Source organism: Rhamphochromis sp. 'chilingali', assembly GCF_963969265.1.
Source record: "Rhamphochromis sp. 'chilingali' genome assembly, chromosome: 16".
Classification (NCBI taxonomy): Eukaryota; Metazoa; Chordata; class Actinopteri; order Cichliformes; family Cichlidae; genus Rhamphochromis; species Rhamphochromis sp. 'chilingali'.
The window spans coordinates 20731421-20755333 of record NC_137943.1 but is presented as its reverse complement, the minus strand read 5'-3'; the positions used below and the strand labels follow the sequence as shown (position 1 = coordinate 20755333).

General features: G+C 41.5%; 3 protein-coding genes and 1 long non-coding RNA gene across 4 annotated transcripts; 2 read left to right on the top strand and 2 right to left on the bottom strand.

Moving 5' to 3' along the window:
- The first annotated feature begins 724 nt into the window (after positions 1-724).
- Positions 725-4888, top strand: LOC308412470. The gene is made up of 2 exons (XR_013974580.1): positions 725-966; positions 3869-4888. It is a non-coding gene; the product is annotated as an uncharacterized lncRNA (long non-coding RNA).
- Positions 4564-6943, bottom strand: higd1a (HIG1 hypoxia inducible domain family, member 1A). Its single transcript, XM_080906845.1, has 4 exons — positions 6763-6943; positions 6194-6268; positions 5918-6052; positions 4564-5790 (listed from the first exon to the last, which is right to left on the bottom strand). The coding sequence occupies exons 2-4, from the start codon at positions 6261-6263 to the stop codon at positions 5714-5716; spliced, it is 282 nt and encodes a 93-aa protein (XP_080762971.1). The 5' UTR covers positions 6264-6268; positions 6763-6943; the 3' UTR covers positions 4564-5713.
- A 7334-nt stretch (positions 6944-14277) lies between these two features.
- Positions 14278-16353, top strand: LOC308383808 (5-beta-cholestane-3-alpha,7-alpha-diol 12-alpha-hydroxylase-like). Its single transcript, XM_080861939.1, has one exon. The coding sequence runs from the start codon at positions 14316-14318 to the stop codon at positions 15879-15881; it is 1566 nt and encodes a 521-aa protein (XP_080718065.1). The 5' UTR covers positions 14278-14315; the 3' UTR covers positions 15882-16353.
- Positions 16354-19373: 3020 nt separating this feature from the next.
- LOC308413082 (7-alpha-hydroxycholest-4-en-3-one 12-alpha-hydroxylase-like) lies at positions 19374-23307 on the bottom strand. Its single transcript, XM_080907874.1, has one exon. The coding sequence runs from the start codon at positions 21863-21865 to the stop codon at positions 20300-20302; it is 1566 nt and encodes a 521-aa protein (XP_080764000.1). The 5' UTR covers positions 21866-23307; the 3' UTR covers positions 19374-20299.
- Positions 23308-23913: the final 606 nt, after the last annotated feature.

Below are 23913 nucleotides of genomic sequence, written 5' to 3'. Positions count from 1 at the left end.
GTCTCCTTCGGGTTAATATTAGGCCACTAGTGCCAGTTATTTTAGAGCTCTACTCATTCTACAAAGCTAAATGTTGTGAAAAGCTTCCTCAAATGTTCCAAATGTACTGGGATGCCCATTTAATAATAAATGGGCTCAGGTGCAAACAATGTGAATGTGGCAAACATCCCTAAATGACTCTCTTAGGCAAGCTTTCTTGTCATTTCTTTAAGTAGTCTTTGGGAAAAGGTCTCCAGGCTTCTTCTTCACAACCCTTGTGAATGTTGGCTGGCTTTTGCTCCGTTTTCTTGCATTGCTTCATTAGTGTTGAGCACCGCCCTCTTGGAGAGGCCAATCCATGACTGAGAGTGTTCTTGGTCTGTTTTTGTTCCCTAACAGCAGCTTGCCCACCAAGAGAGCAGGGAACTACCAATCACCAATCACCAATCGAATTGGACACCCAGTGAAAAGTTTCATCCAGTGTGCAAAATTACCTTTGGATCATCAGCATTTCATAATGCATTTCATTTTTGTTGCATACAAAGAACTGATTTTGTCAATTAATAATTATAATGAAGACCTGTAGCTTGCACAAACCCACCCACCTCCCCCATTCGGACATTCCTCAAACACCAGTGGGCCTCTGTGGACCACTGCTTTAGGCCATCATTAGGCAACATCCTGCGTGAATATATGAACTGAGCTGCTATACAAAGCAGTTTTTGTTGAACTGTAAGAGGTAAATGTGATGTGACTTTGCAATTTGAAACAGGTAACACACAAGAACATGTTTATTTAGTTTTTTCCATTTGGAAGATTTCCAGTATTTACATCCAGTCCATGTTTTTAGTAGAGATCATTTGGCATGGATTCCCAAATGGCAGGGACGTCAAACTCATTTTACATCGTGGGCCCATACAGCCCACTTTGATGTGAAGTGGGCTGGACCAGTAAACTACATTATAGACATGTAATGTTACAGAAAAGGTTCAAATCAAATCAAATCAAATCACTTTTATTGTCACATCACATGTGCAGGCACACTGGCACAGCACATGCGAGTGAAATTCTTGTGTGCGAGCCCCACAAGCAACAGAGATGTGCAAACACAACAACACAAACGAGCAAAATACAAGAATGGCCAACCTGAAACTAATAAATATATGTACAATATATAATAGTGTATGCATTTCTGGATGTGTATACTAAATATTTTCCTACGTGTGTGTGGTGTGTGTGTGTATGCACATTTTTACAAATTAAATAGTTAAAAAAAATTAAAAAAAACAAATAAATAATAATAATAATAATAATAATAATAATAATAATAATAATAAAATATATAAAATATACAGAGTTGAATATGTGCAAAACAAGTGGCATTTATATACAGTGTGGAGTGCATAATGTTGAAGTTCCAGTAGTGAAGCTGAGGTGTCTATGACGTGTTCAGCAGTCTGATGGCCTGATGGAAAAAGCTGTCTCTCAGTCTGCTGGTACGGGACCGGATGCTGCAGAACCTCCTTCCTGATGGAAGCAGTCTGAACAGTTTATGGCTGGGGTGACTGGAGTCCTTGATGATCCTCCCCGCTTTCCTCAGGCACCGCTTCCTGTAGATGTCTTGGAGGGAGGGAAGCTCACCTCCAATTATCCGTTCAGAGCACCGCACTACTCGCTGGAGAGCTTTGCGGTTGTAGGCGGTGCTGTTGCCATACCAGGTGGTGATGCATCCAGTGAGGATGCTCTCAATGGCACAGTGATAGAAGGTCCTGAGGATGCGGGGGCTCATGCCGAATCTTTTCAGTCTCCTGAGAAAGAAGAGGCGCTGCTGCGCCTTCTTCACTGTTTTGTTTGTGTGTACTGACCACGTAAGATCCTCAGCCAGATGTACTCCAAGGAACCGGAAGCTGCTCACTCTCTCCACAGCAGCGCCGTTGATGGTGATGGGGGTGTGTACTTCTCTGCACCTCCGGAAGTCCACTATCAACTCCTTTGTCTTTGCGACGTTGAGGGTGAGATGGTTGTCTTGACACCAGTGGGTCAGGGCGCTGACCTCCTCCCTGTAAGCTGTCTCATCACTGTTGGTGATAAGACCCACCACTGTAGTGTCGTCCGCAAACTTCACAATGATGTTGGAGCTGTTAGTGGCTGTGCAGTCGTAGGTGTAGAGTGAGTACAGGAGAGGGCTCAGTACACACCCCTGTGGAGCACCAGTGTTCAGTGTGATGGGGGATGAGGTGATGCTGCCCAGTCTGACCACCTGGCGTCTGTCAGACAGGAAGCTAAGGATCCAGCTGCAGAGGGAGCTGCTCAGTCCTAGATCCTGCAGTTTCCTGTCCAGCTTCGAGGGAACGATGGTATTGAATGCTGAGCTGTAATCTACAAACAGCATCCTCACATACGTGTCTCTCTTCTCCAGGTGTGACAGGGCAGTGTGTAGTGTCAGGGCTATGGCATCATCAGTGGACCTGTTGTGGCGGTATGCAAACTGTAGAGGGTCCAGTGAGTCGGGTAGTGCAGAGCAGATGAAGTCCCTGACCAGCTTCTCGAAGCATTTGCTTACGATGGGGGTCAGGGCTACAGGTCGCCAGTCGTTCAATGAGGAGATGGTGGAGGATTTGGGTACAGGGACGATGGTGGCCATTTTGAAGCAGGCTGGGACTACAGACAGAGAGAGGGAAAGGTTGAAGATGTGCGTGAACACTCCAGCCAGCTGAGCCGCGCATGACCTGAGGACGCGGCCGGGAATCCCGTCCGGACCAGTAGCTTTGCGTGCGTTCACCTTCCTGAAGCACTTCCGCACATCCTCCTCAGACACAGTGTGCGCACTGACGTCATCCGCGGTGCGCACACTGTCCGGTCTCATGGTGTTCGCTGTGTCGAATCTAGCGTAGAATACGTTTAGATCCTCACACAGGGAGGCCGTGGTCTGCGGTGTGCTGGTTTTCCCTCTAAAGTCTGTGATCGTGTTTAGTCCCTGCCACATACTCCGAGGGTTGTCAAACTGTTGCTTCACCCTGTCCCTGTACTCACGTTTGGCTGCTTTGATCGTCTTCCGGAGTTGGTAATGTGCGTGTTTGTAGTCCGATGTGTTCGCGGAGGCAAAGGCGGTGTTCCGTGCCACCAGTGCCGCGCGAACATCTCCGTTAATCCAGGGTTTTTGATTTGGGAAGGATTTGACTGTTCTGGATGGGACGACATCTTCCACGCATTTCCTGATAAATCCACAGACTGAGTCTGTGTATTCATCAATGTCTCTGGCGGCCACGTGAAACATTTCCCAGTCCGCGTGATCAAAACAGTCCCGCAGCGCAGACTCCGATTGGTCCGTCCAACAGTGCACCGCCCTCCGGGTTGGAGCTTCCTGTTTCAGCTTCTGCCTGTAGGCGGGCAGGAGCAGGATGGAGCAGTGATCTGATTGGCCGAATGGGGCGCGGGGGAGGGCTTTGTACGCATCCCGGAAAGAGGTGTAACAGTGGTCGAGTAGCCGGTTTCCACGTGTGTTGAAAAGGATGTGTTGATGGAGTTTTGGTGAGACTTTCTTCAGGTCTCCCTTATTAAAGTCTCCGGCTGTGATAAACGCTGCCTCTGGGTGTGCGGTTTCCTCGCTGCTGATCGCGCTGTACAGTTCCCTGAGTGCACGGTCAGTGTCGGCTTGTGGGGGAATGTAAACAGCCGTAATAATCACTGCTGTAAATTCCCTCGGTAGCCAGAATGGCCGGCACTTAATCATCAGGTACTCCAGGTCCGGTGAGCAGAAGGATTTGACCGGGTGCACGTTCGCATAATCACACCAGCTGTTGTTGATCATGAAACACACACCACCGCCTCTGCTTTTCCCAGTAAGATCCTGTGACCTGTCCGCGCGGTGCACAGAGAACCCCGGCAGTTTCTGGTAGATTATTGCTCAGACTTTGTTGTAATTATAAATTTATTATATAAACTTTTTATGAACTCACAAATTTTTTTATTGTACTTTGGTATGTTACGGATCACACTAGGTGGTGGGGATCTGTAAGAATAGGCAAAGCATTAAAACTTCTGTAGTTCAAAATATATGCACTCCTTGGCATTTTCTAGTATCCCACTGGATAGCTTTGTCCAGATTGGAGCCAGGCTGATTTGGGCCCCTGGACCTTATGCAGTCACCCGTGCCACGGGACCCTAACTATGTGTCACTTCACATACATTCAGATGTGGAGTCTGTTTGAGGTCACCACTCTACCACCTTTCTTACTGATGCTGTTTTTGCATAATTTTGTGCAAGACAACTAAATGAAGATAACAGCAGGATCTGTGCATGTTTACGCATGCCATTGATAGGTGTGCTCTTTTCGGTACAGGATGTAACACGATACATGGCACGCGTCAGGTAGAATATCAAGGAAATGCCTGTTTACACACTTTCCAAAGTCACAGTGACAAAGCATTTTTCCCAGCTTAAAATGATGCCAGGCATTCCCTGATAAGAAAGTGAATAGAAACAGCATATGACTGAGCAAATCACAGAAGCTTTATTTGGTAGAATTAGAAAGGGTTAGAAGATTACCTGACCTGTTAGAAACTGTGTTGTCAGTGAGAAGCTCAAAAAAAAAAAGAAAAAAAAAAAAGACCCTAACAACAAAAAGCTGCAATGTTATATTGTGGTTCAAACTTGGGGAGAACTTTATGATCACTGTAGAGTCTGTCCTTTCATGCTGCTGAGTTCATTAGTTTACAGTGTTGTGAGCCTTTCCTGTTAACTGTAAATGTTTTAGCTGCTGTAGGTGTACTACACAACCCAGAAGATGGGTGATCAATAACAATATAATGGCACAAAGACAACATTTAACAGTCAAAACACATCAAGGTACCAAAATCCATACACCAAAAAAAAAAACCTTTTTTCTTTAACACTTAAAAAAAACAACTCTAAAATGACATCCTGTACTTGTGTACAACTTAGCTTAGAGAATAACTTCACAAGGCAACTAATTAAACACAAGGCTGCTACACAGTGTATAGCTGTTCCACGGAAGCCAGTGCTAAATTGAAGTGAAAAAATAAATAAAAGAATTTCACCATTACAATGAAACTGCATAAAAGCTACAGAATTAAAGCCTTTTTCTCCACAGTTTCAACATAATGGCTATATAGATTTTTTTCTATAGGATAAGATAGCTCAACACCACCAGTATCAGTTATTTTATCACTATCATTATTTTTTACTTTAGGGCTCTGCTCCATCTGACAGCCAAGTGCTGTGAATGGCTTTAAATACCCAAAATGCACTGAGATGCTCATTTAGAAATATATGAGCTCAGGTGCAATCAATTTTAATCTGGCAAACATCCCAGTATTAGTACAGGAAATGAACAGGGATGGTTAGCTGATACGAGACAAAAAAATAAATATGTAGCATTTGGTGGTTAATTTTTAATCCAGGCCCAACTTAGTAACACACATGTTCAGCAAAGTTTATACATTTTCATTTTGTTATTTTGTAGATATTTCACTCACAGCAAGAGCAGATGAACTTTCAGTAATGCCCCCAAACTATCAGGGATAATAACACCAAGAAAAATCTGATGGGATCAATACAACTCCTACTATGCACAGTGTCATCAAATAGTTTCAGCTATTTACAGAAGACATGTGCATAAAAAAAGTCAGGACATCTGTGAAACAAATCTTGTGCACACCTTAATATGAGGCAATACTAAGGGACATAAAATATGAGTCCAAGAGGCCATGTTCACTTGGGTTGGGTTGCTTTCTGTTCTTGTTCAATAGGCTTTGCAAAGTAATCTCTGTACATGGAGAACAGGACACCTGAAAACAACAACAAAACATAAGAAGCATGTAAAATGACTCGTGTTTATAGTATTATGATTTCAGGTTCAAACCACAAATAAAGAACTGGTTGCAGTTTGGCAGTAAGAACTGAAAGATGACCCACCAACAGTCATTGCTCCCACCACAAAGCCTTGGGCAGCTACACGCATGTGAATCAGGTGCACCGACATTTTTGTATCTCCACGACTTTTCATTTTCATCAGCCTGTAGCCAACAATAGCAACAAATCCAGCCATCCCTGCAAAAAGCAAAAGTCACTAAAACAAAAATAAGACAGCAACATATCCCCCAAATCCTCTGAAAACTCACTCAATAAACCCCAAAACTTAAACTTTTCTGAGCACATATTTTATTTGTCCTTGTCATAATATGTACTCACCGACTGGGACAAATGGATTCTCCTTTGCCTTTCGCCAGAATTTGGACTCACTCTCCTCATAAGAAGACATCTCGCCTGAAACAAGAACGAGGTCGACTGAGTTCAAACGTTTGTTGGCCGTGTAGCAGTACAGCATGCAAGCTAATTCAGTGCTGATAGAAACCAATAAAACGCATAGAGAAACATGTCAGGAAGTATCAGGCTGTGCCTCACACAAAAAAAAATCTCCAAAATCAGGCTTTAAAAGTCGTTCCCACGAAAGAGGTCCGAGAGTCGCTATTAACAGGACATGAAAACTTCAGAGGTGACAGATGAAGGGCACGGACTAGACCCATCTTTCACAGACCTAACATTAAACAACTGTGCCTGATATGACGCGACACTTTTAAGTAGTATTATATTTAAATATTAGATATTTTGAAAGGGAAGAATTTTTATTCAGCTGCGAGGCCTTTCCGTGTGGTGCGGGAGAAAAATGTGGAAAAGCAACAACTCTAGAGTTAAGATGAGCTACACTTTAAAAAGCACGTAAAGACACTTCCACCGAACTGAAGAGGGCTCCCTCTTACCTGCTTTAAGGTGTCGTTAGCTGGAAGCACCAGTGAAAGAATTATCCGCGGAGATCTACGTCTCCTCCGAGCAGCAGCCTGTAGTTATGGAGGAAGTAATAAGCCGGCATCTACGTGATACATTCTGCGTGCTACATAACAGTTCCCTCGTACGCATGCCTGACGTCAGCAACCGCTGTGCTGTGTTCACGTTCCAAGAGAATGTAGTAAATACAGGCAACATCTTCGAAAGCCTTGGACCTACAAGCTCAAGAAGGCGGAGAAAGTGGATGAGGTCCTGTTAGCATTTTCACAACATGTGGAACACGACCCAGTGTGACCTAGAGTAATGTGTGTCTACAAAGGATATGCTGGAGCACTCTCTGTATGTGTTAATGTGCTCTGGTTTTGTTTCAGTTTACTATACTGTCATTGCTGTTGGTCAGGGATCAGAATCAGAAAGACTATTTATCCCCAAGGGGCAATTAAGACACAATAGAGCAGCATGACGTTGAAGATAAGGACAGGTCATAAACAGGCAATAGTAGTGAGATAATAAATACACAGAATATACAGTATATATACAGTTTTAAAATGACACAGATTTAAAATTAAAGTGACTGAAAGCTGAATAAATAACTGTAAGTGAGTAAAGTGTTGGCAGTATAAAAAGAGTGTAGAGTAGTTTATGTTTATGGGTGTGGAAAATGGTCTTATTGGCTGGAGTTAAAAAGCAGGGTGGCTTTGTGGACAAAGGTTGCTCTCCTCCTCTCCTGCAGGAAATGCAGCGGAGGCGTCGCCCAGAGGGGAGCCATTGAAATGCGGGGTGAAGAATGTGAGAGGGGTCATTGATGATTTAGGCTGCCTGTCTAAGGGCCTGTTGGCTGAAAACCTGTACCAGAGTTCTGACAGGCAGGCCAATGATTTTAGAGCACACTGATGCAGTGTGCTGCAGTCTGTTCTTCTTCTGAAGGCTGAGGGAGTGGATCCACCAGGTGATGGAAAAGGTCATAATGCTTTCCAGGAAGGCATAGTAAAAAGTCATCATGATGGGTGTGCTGACTCCAAAGGAGTTGAGTTTCCCAAGGAGGTATAGCCATTGGTGGCACCTTCTGAAAATCTCTTCTATGTTGGCAGAGAATATCAGGAGGTTGTCTAAGATGGTTCCCAGGTATTTGTACTCCTCAACTACCTCCACTGGCTTCCCATGGATGGTGGTGGGGACTGAAGCAGCCAGCTCCCTCTGCCTATAGGACTGGAGAAGGTCACCACCATCTCTTTGGTTTTGCTCACATTCAGTTCAAGTTTGGAGCTGTCACACCACTACAAACTCCTGAAGAGTGGGCCCATGGTGTTGTGAGGGGCCTGACAGCAGTGACAGGAGAACCTTGTCATCAGCATATTTCACCAGGTGAAAGTTGGGCTGTGTGGATCTGCAGTCATTGGTGTAGAGGATGAAGAGCAGGGGGGAGAGCACACAGCCCTGGGGGGAGCCAGTGGAGGTGGAACGGAGACCGGAAAGAGAGTTGTTGACCCGAACTTTCTGAGTCCTGTTGGTCAAAAAGTCCAATATCCACAGGATTAGCTGATCATCCAGGTGAAATCAGGAGGAAAGTTTAGTGGCCAGGATATGAGGCTGCAGAGTGTTGAACACTGATGAGAAATCAGCAAACAGAAGTCTGGCGGACGAGTCAGGGAGCTCCTCTGTGTTTGAGGGATGTCAAACTCATTTTACATGGTGTGGGACATAAGTGGGCCAGACCCTTTAATCCTGGAGATATTTTATTATATGGCAAAAGAAGTGTTAAAGAATTTCAAGAACCTTTTTGAACAATCGCATACACTTGCACACCTTCGTACATCAAGTTTCTTTTTGGACAATGCTAAGTACACTGAAATACAGGATAAGTATGTTACAGTTTAAACTGAAATGATAAGTCATTCGATACTGGAAGAACATGTAAGCGCCACACAGAAGTGAACCTGCTGTGAACCACCATGCCACCCTTTATCACTATTTAATAATAATTAAATATTTTGATGTTGTTGTTGTTTTTTTGTTGGGGGGGGGGGGGATGTTAGTAATGTAAAAGATCGAAAATCTTGATGAGATTACAAAGAAAATGCTTAAATGAATTCTGAATAAGAGGCTCCATGACTGTATAAAGACAAGGACAACTGGTGCACTCTGGTGGCTCGGCTAACAGAACGGCAAGAACTAAAAGTTTAAAAAGAGAGAGAGAGAGAGAGAGATGTATAAACATTACATAGAGTAGTAAATTCAATCCGGTTGTTCAGTCTGACGTCACTAGCCGTGTCTGGACCTAAACTCCGCTGCAGGTCCATATATCAAACGATCACTATGGCATTACTGAGAGTTGAAAAACTGTCTAAAGTCTTTCATCTTTAATAAAATGATCAGCATTCTGCTCTACCAGGTGTAACAATTGAGTTTAACATCCAGGCATCCATGAAAACGGAATTTATGACATTTAACGGAGTTAGAAGTTAGCAGATAGTTAGCTCGCTAGCTTCTATCTAAATACAATATAGCATGTCCTGACTGCGGGGTTTTGGAAACAAATGAAAACGTACAGCTCTGCTATCACTTCCAACATAAATGAAGACAGAAAACTAAACAGCAGTGACGTTTGTAGGGTTACTGAAGTTTGGCTAGCTGGTATATAATGATGTGCTACGTGACCGCTAGCGACACAGCTATGTTAGCATAATATAAACAAGCAAACTTTTTTTCCACTCGATAAAAGTTAACGTGAGTGTTCTCGGTGGTCAGGAACAAATGTAATCGCATGGCAGGATGCTGTAAAAGGACCAAACTTCAGCCAGGAGAACAACTGAGATAGTTAGTCATTCATATATGCTGCATGGGCTGGGCTGTATCGTAAGGTTTTAAAAACTGAGCTTAAATAAATGATTAGTGGTAATAAAAGCCGAGGGAGGTCAACAGTGATCACTGACTGTTTTGGGAGCTTTTTGAGATTAAATAGAAGAAAATACATAACATTAAACATGTTAACAACACAAAAGTCATATTAAACGCAGACTACTTTAGGCCCGGAAGTAGGATTCGTCACGTCATCACTTAACAATCGGATAGCCAATGATAGACATCATGATGACCCCTCCCACTCGATTTGTTCTCCTGGTCATGTGAGGAGGTGGGGCTACAAAAGAGCCACGCCTGACACTAATTCACTGAATTGCTGTAAGGAAACGTTTTGTTTCCGAGGTGTCCTAAATGCAACGTGAGATCGGTAAAACGCCTTTGAATAAAAAGTAAAAATGGGGACACATGATGCAAAATAGCTCTCTGCCTGTTGTTTTCTAATGTGTGTTATTGGGTTGCAGTTTTAACGAAGCGAGAGAGCTGTATGGTGTGAACTAATCTCTATTTAACCGGTCGCGGAAGTAGGTGTAAGGGAATCCTTTTGCTTCTCGTGTTAATCTCGGGGATGACGTAACTGTGGCCTCAAGTCACGTGCAACGCCTGCAACGTGCTGCATATGCTGTTCCATGATGCTGCTGGAACAAAAAAAAAGGAAAGAAAAAGAACTCTGTGAACCCAACCTCTCCATCTAATAACAATACACTGAGAACGAGAACTGTGGAGGCTTCACTGTGCCAGAATAAATCACAGTATTTGATTAGAAAATTACTTATTATGATGAATTTAATATCATCAACTCAATTTATATACTATGATTGGTTTGTTGTTGTATCAAAAAATAGTTGCCTATATTCCTGATGTAAAAGATTTCACTGCACTTTACTTTTTGTAAATTACACCCCAAACAAGCCCGTTATCTGAAGCAGAGGAATAAATTGTTTGTTTCTTAACAATAGTAGTTGGCCGTGCCTCTCCAAAAGCTTCTGCGCTGTGTTCAGCTTTCTTGAGAATGAACATCAAAAGAATCTTTCAAGTCCTAATGAGCCTGTGGTATTTCCTTCATGCAATTATGGTCCAGTTACCACCAATTATATGCCAGAACAGAGTGTACACAGGAGATTAAAGTAGAGATACAAAAGTGGGAGAGCAGCAATCGGCCTTCCAGACAACCTTATGACAGCACAATTAAATAAACATGGTTCATATTCATTCCCATTTCCTTTTAGAGCTTTAGTCTAATACCCTCTGAAGTCCTTTGTGCTATACAACCCATAAGATTCTCATGATTTCAAAAAAGATTTATTTTAAGAACTAATGACTAATATACTATTATACTATAACTCTTATCAGTGACCAGGACAAGTCACTGATGCTGTTTAGCACAGACCTGAACCCCGTGATCCAGCTCATTGCAAAGACTCGATACAGATACAGATTTAGAAGCAGACACCAAGCTTTACACAAAGAGGAAACAAGACATCAAATCACAAATCGACCTCACCAGGATCTACTGCAAGGATATCAGGATGTCCTAAAGATATAGTAACTCTGGTGATTGTCAGAAAGCCTTCCTACAGTAGATGGCTACAAGTTCCTAGACCACAAGTCAGTGAAAATCACGATGGAGATACTGAAGATGTCAGCTAGATACAAACATCTCCTGAAGTGAGCTTAGTCAGCCTTACATATATGGCCTACCAGCCACAGGAGGACATAGATAAAACAGATATGAAGACATAATGCAAAGTCCAGCACCCTAAGACTATACATTGTTGCAATAAAAAAGAGATAGGGTAAGGTTTAGCAAGGGTGGGATCCACAATGGGGGATGAAATAAGGAGTTCATCAGAGGGATGACAGATGATGATGGGAAGGAATAAAAAAATATAGTGGAAAACCAAGTCTCTGGGATATATCACTGGGACGTAGTGGAAGTGGGTGACATAATTGTTTATATTAGCTCTAATAAATGAGACAAATGCCAGAACTAAATTTCTCGTGTTGCTAAGGCCGTTCTTAACCACAAGGGGACCCTGTGCAAAATTTAACTTAAGGGTTTCTTATCAGATCCTGTAACGAATGAATATCTCCACCTCTGTGAGACTCAATAGCTGAAGTGGGTGACATCAAGAAATCCTCCCAGTGGTTAGAAATGGGTAGCCTGGTGAGCAGCACGGAGGCTACATATCTGATCCATAGAGCAGACAAAACCCAAGCTTCAGGCCCTGCAAAGATGAGACAGTCCAGAACATAAGAGCAGCAGGGAAGTAGGAAACAAGCTAGGCAAAACTAAGTTTATGGCATAGTGCAGAGGAAGACCTATTTATGGATTTGAAATCCCAAAGGTACAAACCTCTAACTACTTTTAGAATTCTCTTCTTCTTCTTTTTCTTTTAGTGATCTCTTTGGGGTTGGCCACCGTGGATCATCTGCCTTGATCTTACCCTCTTCTGTCACACCAACCCTCTCCATGTCCTTTATCACTACATCCATGAATCTCTCTGTGGTCTATTTCTTTTCTTTCTGCTTGGCAGCCCCATATTTAACTTCCTGTGGCCAGTATATCAACTATTCCTCCTTTGCAACCAATATCACATGAGTGCTTTTTTACACACATATCAGAGCACCAAATATGCATTCATCAGGGTGTCTCAGCTGAAAATCGATATTTCCTAATAATGAAGTGGAAAACTGCAAGGGAAGCTCAGTATTAATTCTTTCTTTTCTTTTCTTTTTTTTTGCAAATTTTGAGAGTTTAGCGAATTGGGAATTTCTTCTGAAAAGGGCTTTATCAATGGCCATCCCCAGGATTAATGAATGAATTTAAAATTTCCATCCAAAATTCACCATATGTAAGAATTGGAATTTACATACATTCAACCGATTTTCATCTGGTATTGAGAAACTGCCCTGCTGAGCTATCAGGATTCTATATTGACCTTAAAAAACAGATGGTTGCCAGACTTAAAGGTTTTGTGTTGTTAAGGCTATCCTCAGCCATTTGGGGACGGTGGCTGAGATTTAATCTGTAACTATCTGCACCTCTGGGAAACTGATATCATTCACTTATATCACTTTTATATCTTTGTGATATGCAAACTATCAAAGTACACATAAATTTGCACATATTAGGCTAAGCATCCCTATAATATTCTATTCTTTTGATTATTTTAATAAAATTTATTTCGGTTAAACAGTGTAACACAGAAATGTGCACAGTTGTGTTTAATGGCAGACAATTAATGTAGTTCACATACAGTTCATATATGCTACATTATACAGTTGATATAGCAGCATACCCTGCTGCTAAGCCACATTGTCACTTGTGTTGATGTTTAGATTAACACCTGTGCTGTTTTCTTTTTAAAAAAATAAAAAATAAAAATAAAATAAAATAAATGGCAAGCTGAAAAACAGTTAAGCATTCAATTATGCTGATTCTTTTTGTTGTTCGCCATTAAAACAAAAGTCCACTAGATGGCGCAACATTCCCACTGAATTCAGTAGATCAGCGTGCAATTAAATTAATAGAGTTTAACGTTCAAAGACAAATCTCTAATCATTTATGATCGGTAATGGGTTTCAGGGTCAGTCCCACAATGCATGCGAGCTTTCAAATGCAGGCCGAAGTGATCTTTTTTTTTTCTTTTTTCTTTCTAGTTATCGCAACCATGAAACTAGAACATGTATAATCTCCAGGAAAATCTGTAAAACGCGTTGTTGAAATCTCCCAATTCTTTTAATCTTTGGGCTTAAGGAAGGACAATACTCGGTGTATAAATGCTCAATCAACAATTCTTTTATTTCCATACAATTCAACACTTATGAGCATAAGCCATCATGATGGGGAGACATGCATGAAGAGGGTCACAGCAAATCTCAAAATGGTGACGGGTTACTCAGCTTCTTATAGCCTCTAGTGGCCCCCACCTAGTCGTAAAAGCCTAAACATTCACATTCTTTCTCTGTTACAGCGCCTAAGTTATGACCTCGGCTCCCTGTCTTTCTGCTCTCTGTAAAGGTGGGGGTATGGAATGTGGTCTGTCTCTTCTATTATCGGCACAAGGTCCTCTGCACACAACATTCTCTTCATGATTCAGCAGTATGAAATGTCAAGAAACAGTGTAACACATTCACAGCAGATCAAGGGTACAGGGTAATGCACACCTGTCTAACAAATCCAAAAATGGTCACATTCTTTTAACCCAAAAATATAATGGAAAATAAGCTACATACACAGCACACAATCTAGACTAAAGGATATTATATGACCTACAGCAGTTAACATAATTCAACTACTTTAACTACAGATATAAGATAACATATGATAACAGAATAATCTCACAGCGTCCTTCCTACATGTTTCAGCTCAATAGTTTCCTTTTTGGACAAAACAGTTTCTGAGTATTGGTTTGTTTTGCTTGCCTTGAGAAATCTGCAGTTTTTCTTTTCTTTCTTTGTTTGGTGCTATGAAACATTCAGTCTGTAATGAAAATCAGCTGGCCTCGACCTCCGATGTGAATTGTTGCTTGTATTCAGGAGACCTTTGCTTTTTTTCCCCAGGACTATTTAGTTATCAGTTCCAGGAAAGCTGAAACCCGTTGGGCTTGTCAGAGGGGAGGAGCAAAGGTCTGCTCATTATAGCAGACCTGAAACTTTCCTTCAGATGAATCTGTGCTGGTTAACTGAATCAGTCATGGAGCTGCTGCTGCCGATACTTCTTGGCTTTCTTGCTTGTCTGGTCGGAGGGCTGTACCTTCTCGGAGTGTTCAGACAGCAGCGACCAGGAGAACCCCCCCTCGATAAAGGGCTCATTCCTTGGTTGGGTCATGTCTTAGAGTTTCGCAGGAACACCTTGAAGTTCCTAGAGAGAATGGAGAAGAAGCACGGTGATATATTTACAGTACAGCTGGGAGGGTTTTATATTACATTTGTCCAGGACCCTTTTTCATTTGGGGGGTTCGTTAAGGAGAGTCGGGACAAACTGGACTTTCGAAAGTTTTCAGTGCACCTGGTGCACAGAGTGTTTGGATACAAAGCTGTTGAAGGGGAGCACATTCTTCTCCACAATTCCAGCAACAAGCATCTGAAGGGGGAAGGTCTGCAAGAACTGACCCAATCTTTTATGAGTAATTTGCAGAACATGATGTTGCACAACATTGGATCAGCTGCAGAGGACAGGACCTGGAAAGAAGATGGACTGTTCAGGTACAGCTACAATGTTGTTTTCAGAGCTGGATATTTGGCCTTGTTTGGCAATGTGCCACCCAAGTCAGAACAAAGTGAGGAGAAAGCCAAAGAGAAAGACAGAGCTGAATCAGAAGCTTTGTTTCAGGAGTTTCGTAAATATGACCAGCTCTTCCCCAGACTGGCGTATGGGGTCCTCCCACCGATGGAAAAGTTGGCTGCAGAGAGGTTGAAGGCATACTTCTGGGATGTTCTGTCAATACTGAAAATGAAAACAAAGGACAATATCAGTGGCTGGGTGTGGGACATACAGCAGGGTAAAGAGGAGATGGGCATCGATATGTCAATGGTAAACAGATACATGTTTGTGCTTCTTTGGGCCTCTCAGGGCAACACAGGGCCTTCTTCATTCTGGCTGCTGCTCTTCCTCATGAAACACCCAGAAGCCATGAAAGCAGTGAAGGAAGAAGTGGATAAAGTTCTGAAAGAATCTGGACAGGAGGTCCGGCCTGGTGGTCCTATGGTCAACCTGACCCGTGAAATGCTGTTGAAAACACCGATCCTGGACAGTGCTGTCGAAGAGACCCTCCGACTCACTGCTGCACCCCTCCTCACCAGGGCAGTGATAAAGGACATGACCTTCAAGATGGCTGATGGGCGAGAATATTTACTTCGCAAGGGTGACAGAATTGCAATCTTTCCTTTCAGTTCTGTCCACCATGATCCAGAGATCCATCCTGAGCCGCACTCATTCAAATATGACCGCTTCCTGAATCCAGACGGGACCAGGAAAACTGATTTTTACAAAGCAGGAAAGAAGGTAAAATATTACACCATGCCCTGGGGATCTGGGGTCTCCATGTGCCCTGGCCGTTTCTTTGCCACCAATGAGCTGAAACAGTTTGTTTTCCTCATGTTGGTCTATTTTGAACTTGAGCTGATGAATCCGGATGTGAAGATACCTGAAATTGACCTCAGTCGATACGGATTTGGAACGATGCAACCTGTCAGAGATGTCCAGTTCAGATTCAGACTCAGATATTAAGACAGTCAGATGAAAATAAAACTGTGATTTTCTTTTTCTTTGGATCAAGATGGTTTGATGAGCACTTCCAAACTATGGAAGCAGATTTAAATCTAAAGTTTTTGACGTGTTGGTCAACTGTAACAATTCAATATGCAAATGCACTGATATTCTAGACATGTATATGTATATTGAACACATTCTGATCATAACTCTTCTTCTTTAAGTAATTTGCAGATCAGCAATCAGATTAAATCCAGTTAGAAATGATATTGATGGGCATTGTTTAAGATAACAACAATTATGATTATTGGTTATTAATTATTATTGTGAATGTTCCCTTTTTTTCTGTAATTGATGTGACATGTGCACTTAGAAATTGAGACGATTCATGTATATCGTAGTCAGTTTCAATTTTTAGTTCAATTTTCTATGTACATTACAAGTTTTTGCTTTTTGTTTTTTCCAAAATAAATTTTTTTTGTAAATGTCAGATTTTGGAGTTTTATGTGAGCCTCTTTTAAAACTCAAAAAACCAAAACAAACAAAAACAAAGTTATAGGCTGACTTCAGTCAACTCAGTGACATAGATTCTTTTACTTGTTCCCTACAACAAAATCCAATAGATGGCAGCAGATTCCCACATTCCCAATGTTTTTAAAATAAACAATAAATTGTACAAAAACACAGAATCTTAGAAGAATGATACAAATGAAAACTAATATACGTGATTTTATATTTAATTTATTTTAAAATGAATGTCAGGAGTTTAAATACATACTCCAGTTTAAAAATAAAAATAAAATTAGAAACTTTTGGCAGTTATTTTATTGTTCATGCTTTACAGGTTAAAAAATTCCATTCACAGAATGGCTGGCTCACCACTTTAGTGATGAAACCTCAGTTACAAAAATGCTTTTGTGAATTTTGCTGAAGTTGCAGATAAATAGTAAGAATAAATGCATTTGCCTGATTAATAACTTACAAGGTTATAATAAGAAGGATTTTGACATTCAAACACAAATTAATCATGAACAGAAATTATTTCAAGGTCATTCACACAAGGCAAGTCTGATTTCAAATGCAAATCAGGGTCAGATTTTTTTTACAACCATAAAACACGCACACATAGATAATCTCTAGGACAGCGTGGGGAGAAAAAAAAACAAGGAGTTTGTCTTCTGTGGTTCAGCTCAGTGCTGCTCTTTTAGGCCAAAACATGACAGTTTCTGTGTCTAATTGGAGTAAGCCAGACATGTTTTTGTTTGCCTTTGCCTTTAGTGTTCTTTGGTCTATGACTGATGCTGTGAACCATCTTTTGTAAAGTTCATTTAGCAAAACCAACAAAAACACTCCGACAGTGCAATTCCCCCTGAACTCCGTGACCTTGACCCGATGTTGCACCATATCGATTTTTAGCTTTCACGTGTTTTCTTGATCCCTTTGGTGCTCTCATCAGGAAAGTTCAATCTCACCACTAATGAAAACAGTTGAGACATTTTTAATAACACAGATTCATCACTGCAAAAGAAAGTGAAATGAAATCTTTATCAAATATGTAAAAACATGCAAAGCCAGTCAATCATTTTTGAACTTCAGCAGACTGTCTCGACTATCTACCAGACATGTGCAGAGGGGCCGGCAGGGGCTTGAGCATCTGCCCCTTTCCTGATGGGTGCCCTTTTCTTGAGCCTTTTTTTTAATGTGTGTGTAAATACAAAATATGAGTAACTGTATTCTGTTACAGTTACCGTTTAAAAATGTGGTATTTAGAATACAGTTACTTTGTTGAAATAAATGGATTACACGGCGGTACTTCCCTGTTTCATATTGTCGCGGGTCAGGACTGTTTGGGTTTTGTTCGACAGCTATGTTCTGTTGTTCCAGGCGGCAGCGTTACGGTTGCCATGGTTACAGGGTGACGCTCTCTCTCTGCGTGTTTCCTGGGTGAGAGAGCGCCTTTTTGTTGTTGTTGTGCTAAGCTAACAGGCAGAATGCTACAGGTATAGCTCTAAAGAATGTAGCATCATAGGCAGTGTAGTCCGTGCTGCAGGGAGAATGGACTGCCATACACGTTATGTGTCTGTGAGCGAGGGAGGGAGAAAAAGTAAAAGTAAAAGCTGTCATCAAGCAAAAACGGGAGCTGGAAGCATGTAAATATAATAATAACCACTGCAGCCAAGAAGAGTGCCTGAGGAGCCCAGTTGTAAGTAAGCTATTAAGACTCGACTGTACACCGTGTTCGTGTTTTCCTCCAAAAACAATAAGTTCTGTTGGAGCAGCCTTTCAACGCCTCTCTCTGTCTCTCGCAAGCAAAGTTGACCCAGACAACAAAGTAAAACTATTTTTCGGCTACGAGCCCGACACAGAATTACCATATTAGCCAGAGGTCCCTTTACTACGTTCGGAGCCGCGGACCTTCAGTGACAGTAATAAATCACAGCAATAGTACATTCACGTAGTTGTAAACAGCATGATAATATATTAAGTAATCCAAAGTATTCAGAATACATTATAGAATACATTTTGGGGCATGTATTCTATAATCTGTCGTGTAATACATTTTAAAAGTAACCTTCCCAACACTGACTATAGTCTACAGCCCACAGGAGTATTCGTTTGTTATGTACACGTGGTTAAGTTCTCTTGTGGCAACTGATGAATTGAAACAAATGAGCATTGTTGTATGTGCACTGAGCGACAGAGCAACAAAACATTACCTGTCCTTTTATTAACTACAGAAGTAGTGGTAGTCATTAGCCGCTAGCTAACTGGGTAAGGGTGTCAGAGGTTTGTAGCTCTTATTATAATTACGATATTCAAACACACACACACACACACACACACACACACACACACACACACACACACACACACACACACACACACACACACACACAGTATTTTAAAGAAAATACAGATTATATTAGATTTATATTTCAAATATAACAAAATGATGATTCTTCAGCAGAAAAATTATTGTATCTCTACGGTTTAAATATTGTACAAATTGAATCATCATAAATACATTATTTTATATTTATTGCTTTTTTTAAAAATTTGTATTACTTTATTTTTATATAAAAAGGGAAGAATTCTGGATCAGCATCATGATCGAAACTTTTGGCCATAGTATATACAGTGTTCTGGAGAAGGTATAAAATGTCACTGTATGCGCATGCGTGTGTGCACTTGTTTAATCAGCTACCATCTTTCCTATGGACTTTTTAATGTCTACAGTCACAGATCGACAGCAACATTTTACCCCATCAGGTGAAACATAGGCTATGTTTGCTTTGCATTGACCCCACCTGATGACAGTGATACAGTATGACGCGATTCCATATTAGATTCTTGATGAATTTGGGTTGTTGTTGTTCAGCCTGGTTATATGTGACCCTTTTTAACTTGTTTTGTGATGCTCTCCTTGTAATTGCATATGTATGCAATTTGCGGGGTGGGGGTGGGGGGTGGGGGGGTTGTCTCCCCTCTCTCAAAACATACAACTCAGACGGCAGGTATCAGGAAAATGAGGACAAGTGGGTTGGACATTGACATCAGCTGTTGTTCTAGTTCATTCTATTAAGAAAACAAGTTCGACTCGGGTAATTTTCTGCACAAGAGATAAAAAAGGTTTGGGTCATGACTTTATTGTTTTGAATTCCGAGATTAAACCCCACTGGCTGAGCAGGTGACCATATTCTATACAGCTCAATGTTGGCCCTTTGCTGTGTGTCTTTCCCTGTTATCACTCCCCTCTTTTCTATATACTTTTGACTGCTGCACTATCAAAATAAAGAAGCTGGCACCTGGGAGGAGTCAGTTCAGTTATAGATAATGCAAATGACAAAACAGACCATGTGGCTTGCAGATGTGTGCAGTTCTGCATGGCAATGGGTAAAACTGAAGAAGATACAAAGCCCTAGAAATAACAAATATAACAAATCAAATCAAAGAAAACAAGAGAACTCCATATGAAACTCTTTGCTAACCTCAACAAACCAGACTAAATGCACAGATATACATATGTAATGAGACCAGTACAAATGCAATACACATGTAGACTTATTCCAATTAAAGACTTGTTCACAGAGTAACAAAGTGTGCAGAAGCAGAATCAAAAAAAAATTCAAAAATCTGAAATTTTAACAACAAAAAAACAAATCTGTTTTCTCTCCATTGTGTATCCAGCCTCTTGCCCTATAACAGCTGGAAAAGGCTCCAATTCCACTGCAATCCTGGACTGGATAAATAGAAGGAGATGGACGGCTGGCACTGATTTTCAGAAAAATTCTACTTAATTTGGATATGGAAAATGTAACAGAAAATCTGCAATACATGTGTTCCCATGCTTCATTTTATAAGTCTCCATGTATCATCCAAAGAATTATACAAAAAAAGGTGTTTAAAGATAAGACTTTTGTTTTTATCTGATTGGCTTAATATCTGAGTCTGTATCTGAACTGGACATCTCTGACAGGTTGCATCGTTCCAAATCCGTATCGACTGAGGTCAGTTTCAGGAATCTTCTCATCAGGATTTATCAGCTCAAGTTCAAAATAGACCAACATGAGGAAAACAAACTGTTTCAGCTCATTGGTGGCAAAGAAACGGCCAGGGCACATGGAGACCCCAGATCCCCAGGGCATGGTGTAATATTTTACCTTCTTTCCTGCTTTGTAAAAATCAGTTTTCCTGGTCCCGTCTGGATTCAGGAAGTGGTCATATTTGAATGAATGCGGCTCAGGATGGATCTCTGGATCATGGTGGACAGAACTGAAAGGAAAGATTGCAATTCTGTCACCCTTGCGAAGTAAATATTCTTGCCCATCAGCCATCTTGAAGGTCATGTCCTTTATCACTGCCCTGGTGAGGAGGGGTGCAGCAGTGAGTCGGAGGTTCTCTTCGACAGCACTGTCCAGGATCGGTGTTTTCAACAGCATTTCACGGGTCAGGTAGACCAAAGGACCACCAGGCCGGACCTCCTGTCCAGATTCTTTCAGAACTTTATCCACTTCTTCCTTCACTGCTTTCATGGCTTCTGGGTGTTTCATGAGGAAGAGCAGCAGCCAGAATGAAGAAGGCCCTGTGTTGCTCTGAGAGGCCCAAAGAAGCACAAACATGTATCTGTTTATCATTGACATATCGATGCCCATCTCCTCTTTACCCTGCTGTATGTCCCACACCCAGCCACTGATATTGTCCTTGGTTTTCATTTTCAGTATTGACAGAACATCCCAGAAGTATGCCTTCAACCTCTCTGCAGCCAACTTTTCCATCGGTGGGAGGACCCCATACGCCAGTCTGGGGAAGAGCTGGTCATATTTACGAAACTCCTGAAACAAAGCTTCTGATTCAGCTCTGTCTTTCTCTTTGGCTTTCTCCTCACTTTGTTCTGACTTGGGTGGCACATTGCCAAACAAGGCCAAATATCCAGCTCTGAAAACAACATTGTAGCTGTACCTGAACAGTCCATCTTCTTTCCAGGTCCTGTCCTCTGCAGCTGATCCAATGTTGTGCAACATCATGTTCTGCAAATTACTCATAAAAGACTGGGTCAGTTCTTGCAGACTTTCCCCCTTCAGGTGCTTGTTGCTGGTAATGCGGAGAATACCGTGCCACCCTTCAACAGCTTTATATCCAAACACTCTGTGCGCCAGATGCAGAGCAACCTTTCGAGCGTCCAGTTTGTCCCGACTCTCCTTAATGAATCCCCCAAATGAAAAAGGGTCCTGGACAAATGTAATATAAAACCCTCCCAGCTGTACTGTAAATATATCACCGTGCTTCTTCTCCATTCTCTCTAGGAACTTCAAGGTGTTCCTGCGAAACTCTAAGACATGACCCAACCAAGGAATGAGCCCTTTATCGAGGGGGGGTTCTCCTGGTCGCCGCTGTCTGAACACTCCGAGAAGGTACAGCCCTCCGACCAGACAAGCAAGAAAGCCAAGAAGTATCGGCAGCAGCAGCTCCATGACTGATTCAGTTAACCAGCACAGATTCATCTGAAGGAAAGTTTCAGGTCTGCTATAATGAGCAGACCTTTTCTCCTCCCCCAGGATAGGTTTCTGCGAATTTGTTTGGAATTGTTTACTAAAAAAAAAAAAAAATGTACTTAAGTATCAATTGAGGACACGATTTTCCAATTGTCCTAGAGATTCCCCTCTTTCGAAATCCAAAAGAACATACTGTAGCCTGCAGTGATATTATGTTTATGTTAACAGCTCTATGACAGCAGGTATGAAGAGATTGTGGAGCAATGAGTGCACACTGGCAACAAATATCACTCTAGTTAATCATAAGTAAGAAAAATAAAGTTTTGAGGGGTCAATGGCATTGCATGCTGTTGACACTAGATGCGTGATTCTGGTTTATTTTTTACCAGAATTGTTTAGGAACAGTCAGTCAGTGTTCAAGTAAATTATAACTAAGAAGAAAACTGTCACTGTTCTGGGTAATTTTGACCCAGCTTTTTCGGTTTCTTTTATTTTGGTGTTTTTCTAGATTATGTTCATTATATTTATGTTCTGATTCCTTAGCTATCCTGTGTTGATTATTGTCAATGGAAAATTGTACTAAGTAGCCAGTATAAGCTTTTAGTGATATAAGTTTACATGTGATAGAATACTGCATGATGACCTTTTCCTTGCTTAGAACTGATTGTCCTTTATAAAACGTGTTCTGATTTTTCTATCTGAATCTTCCCCAATTCTGACCTCACACACACACACACACACACACACACACACACACACACACACACACACACGCACACACACACACACACACACACACACACGCTCACGTATCAACATTCCACTGAACAAATGTTTTTATTTTTCTTGTGTCTAAATAAAGACAAGTGCAAGAACAGAGCGCTGATCACAGGGCCCCCACTCTCGTGTGAGCGCTCTGCGACCACCCTTGCAAGAAAAATCTGCAGCGTGTGTGTGTCTTCACTCTTAGACTCTCAGCTGAAGAAGTGTCTTTTAGAATAAATCTCTTGACATTTATTATAATTATTCTGATTTAGGCTTTGTTCTCTTGCCCTCATGTTTAGTATAGGTTTAGTTCTGTGCTTAGTCTTCTCTGCTCGTGTGTCCCTCTGTGTAAAGTCCATGTTTCTCAGTCCGCATCTTTGTGAATTGTTTCTGGTTTCCTGTTTTACTTTGAAAGTTCATGTCTCATGTCAGTGTGTTCAGTTTTACTTCTCCCTTGTCTTGTTAACCTAATTTCTCCCAGCTGTGTCTCCCTCCTGTTTCTCATTCCCTGATTACTTCCCTGTGTATATAAGCCCTGTGTTTTCCTGTGCTCTCTGTCGTGTTGTACTTTCTCCATGCTGTGTGTTTGTTGTGGTCCAGTATTCCAGCACCTCTGTTCAGAGTTTTTGTTCTGTTCTTGTGAGTCTTATTTTGAGGAGTTTTTCCAGCAATAAAGCTGCGTTTTCAGTTTAAGTCCTGTCTCTGAGAGTCCTGCATTTTGGGTCCTTTTTCCTGCCTGCCACACAGCCAACCATGAAAAAAACAGGTTTTGACACTAGGCCTGCCAAATGGCCTTATTTTTTTTGCAGAAGAGTTTAGGATAGCTAAATAAAAATATAAAATATCAGCTCATTCGGGCCATGCCTTTTTTCTTTTCAGAGATTAAAATCAGGCACCAGTTTAGTTCTCTGGTTGTGAAGGTGATGATCTACAAGACCGCTGAAATGCATTCGTTCTTTGCTCTGTGTCTTAACGATCAGTCTCTCCCTTTCTCATTGTGCCAAATCTAAAGTTTGGTGGAGGGGAGATTATGATGTGGGGGTGATTCTCAGGAGTTGGGCTTTCCCCCGTAAATCCAGTGGAAAGAAGGCAAGAATGCTCAAAAATTCCCCTAAACACATTCCTAAACAATATGGCAAGCCTTCCCAGGGGAGTTAAATTAATATTAAACCATATTTATCAAGAATAGGATGTCACTCACGTTCATATGAGTGGGAAGACAGACCAGCAAATACTTTTGGCAGTATGGTGTATCTGCAAACACAGTAGTATATGTGAGGGGGCAAACTCCT

Coding starts and splice junctions, on each gene's coding strand:
- LOC308383808 (XM_080861939.1), top strand. CDS start 14,316: ATGAATCTGTGCTGGTTAACTGAATCAGTCATGGAGCTGCTGCTGCCG.
- LOC308413082 (XM_080907874.1), bottom strand. CDS start 21,865: ATGAATCTGTGCTGGTTAACTGAATCAGTCATGGAGCTGCTGCTGCCG.
- higd1a (XM_080906845.1), bottom strand. CDS start 6,263: ATGTCTTCTTATGAGGAGAGTGAGTCCAAATTCTGGCGAAAGGCAAAG. Junction 6,053..6,193: donor GAATCCATTTGTCCCAGTCG/GTGAGTACATAT, acceptor TGCTTTTTGCAG/GGATGGCTGGATTTGTTGCT. Junction 5,791..5,917: donor GGTGGGAGCAATGACTGTTG/GTGGGTCATCTT, acceptor TGTTGTTTTCAG/GTGTCCTGTTCTCCATGTAC.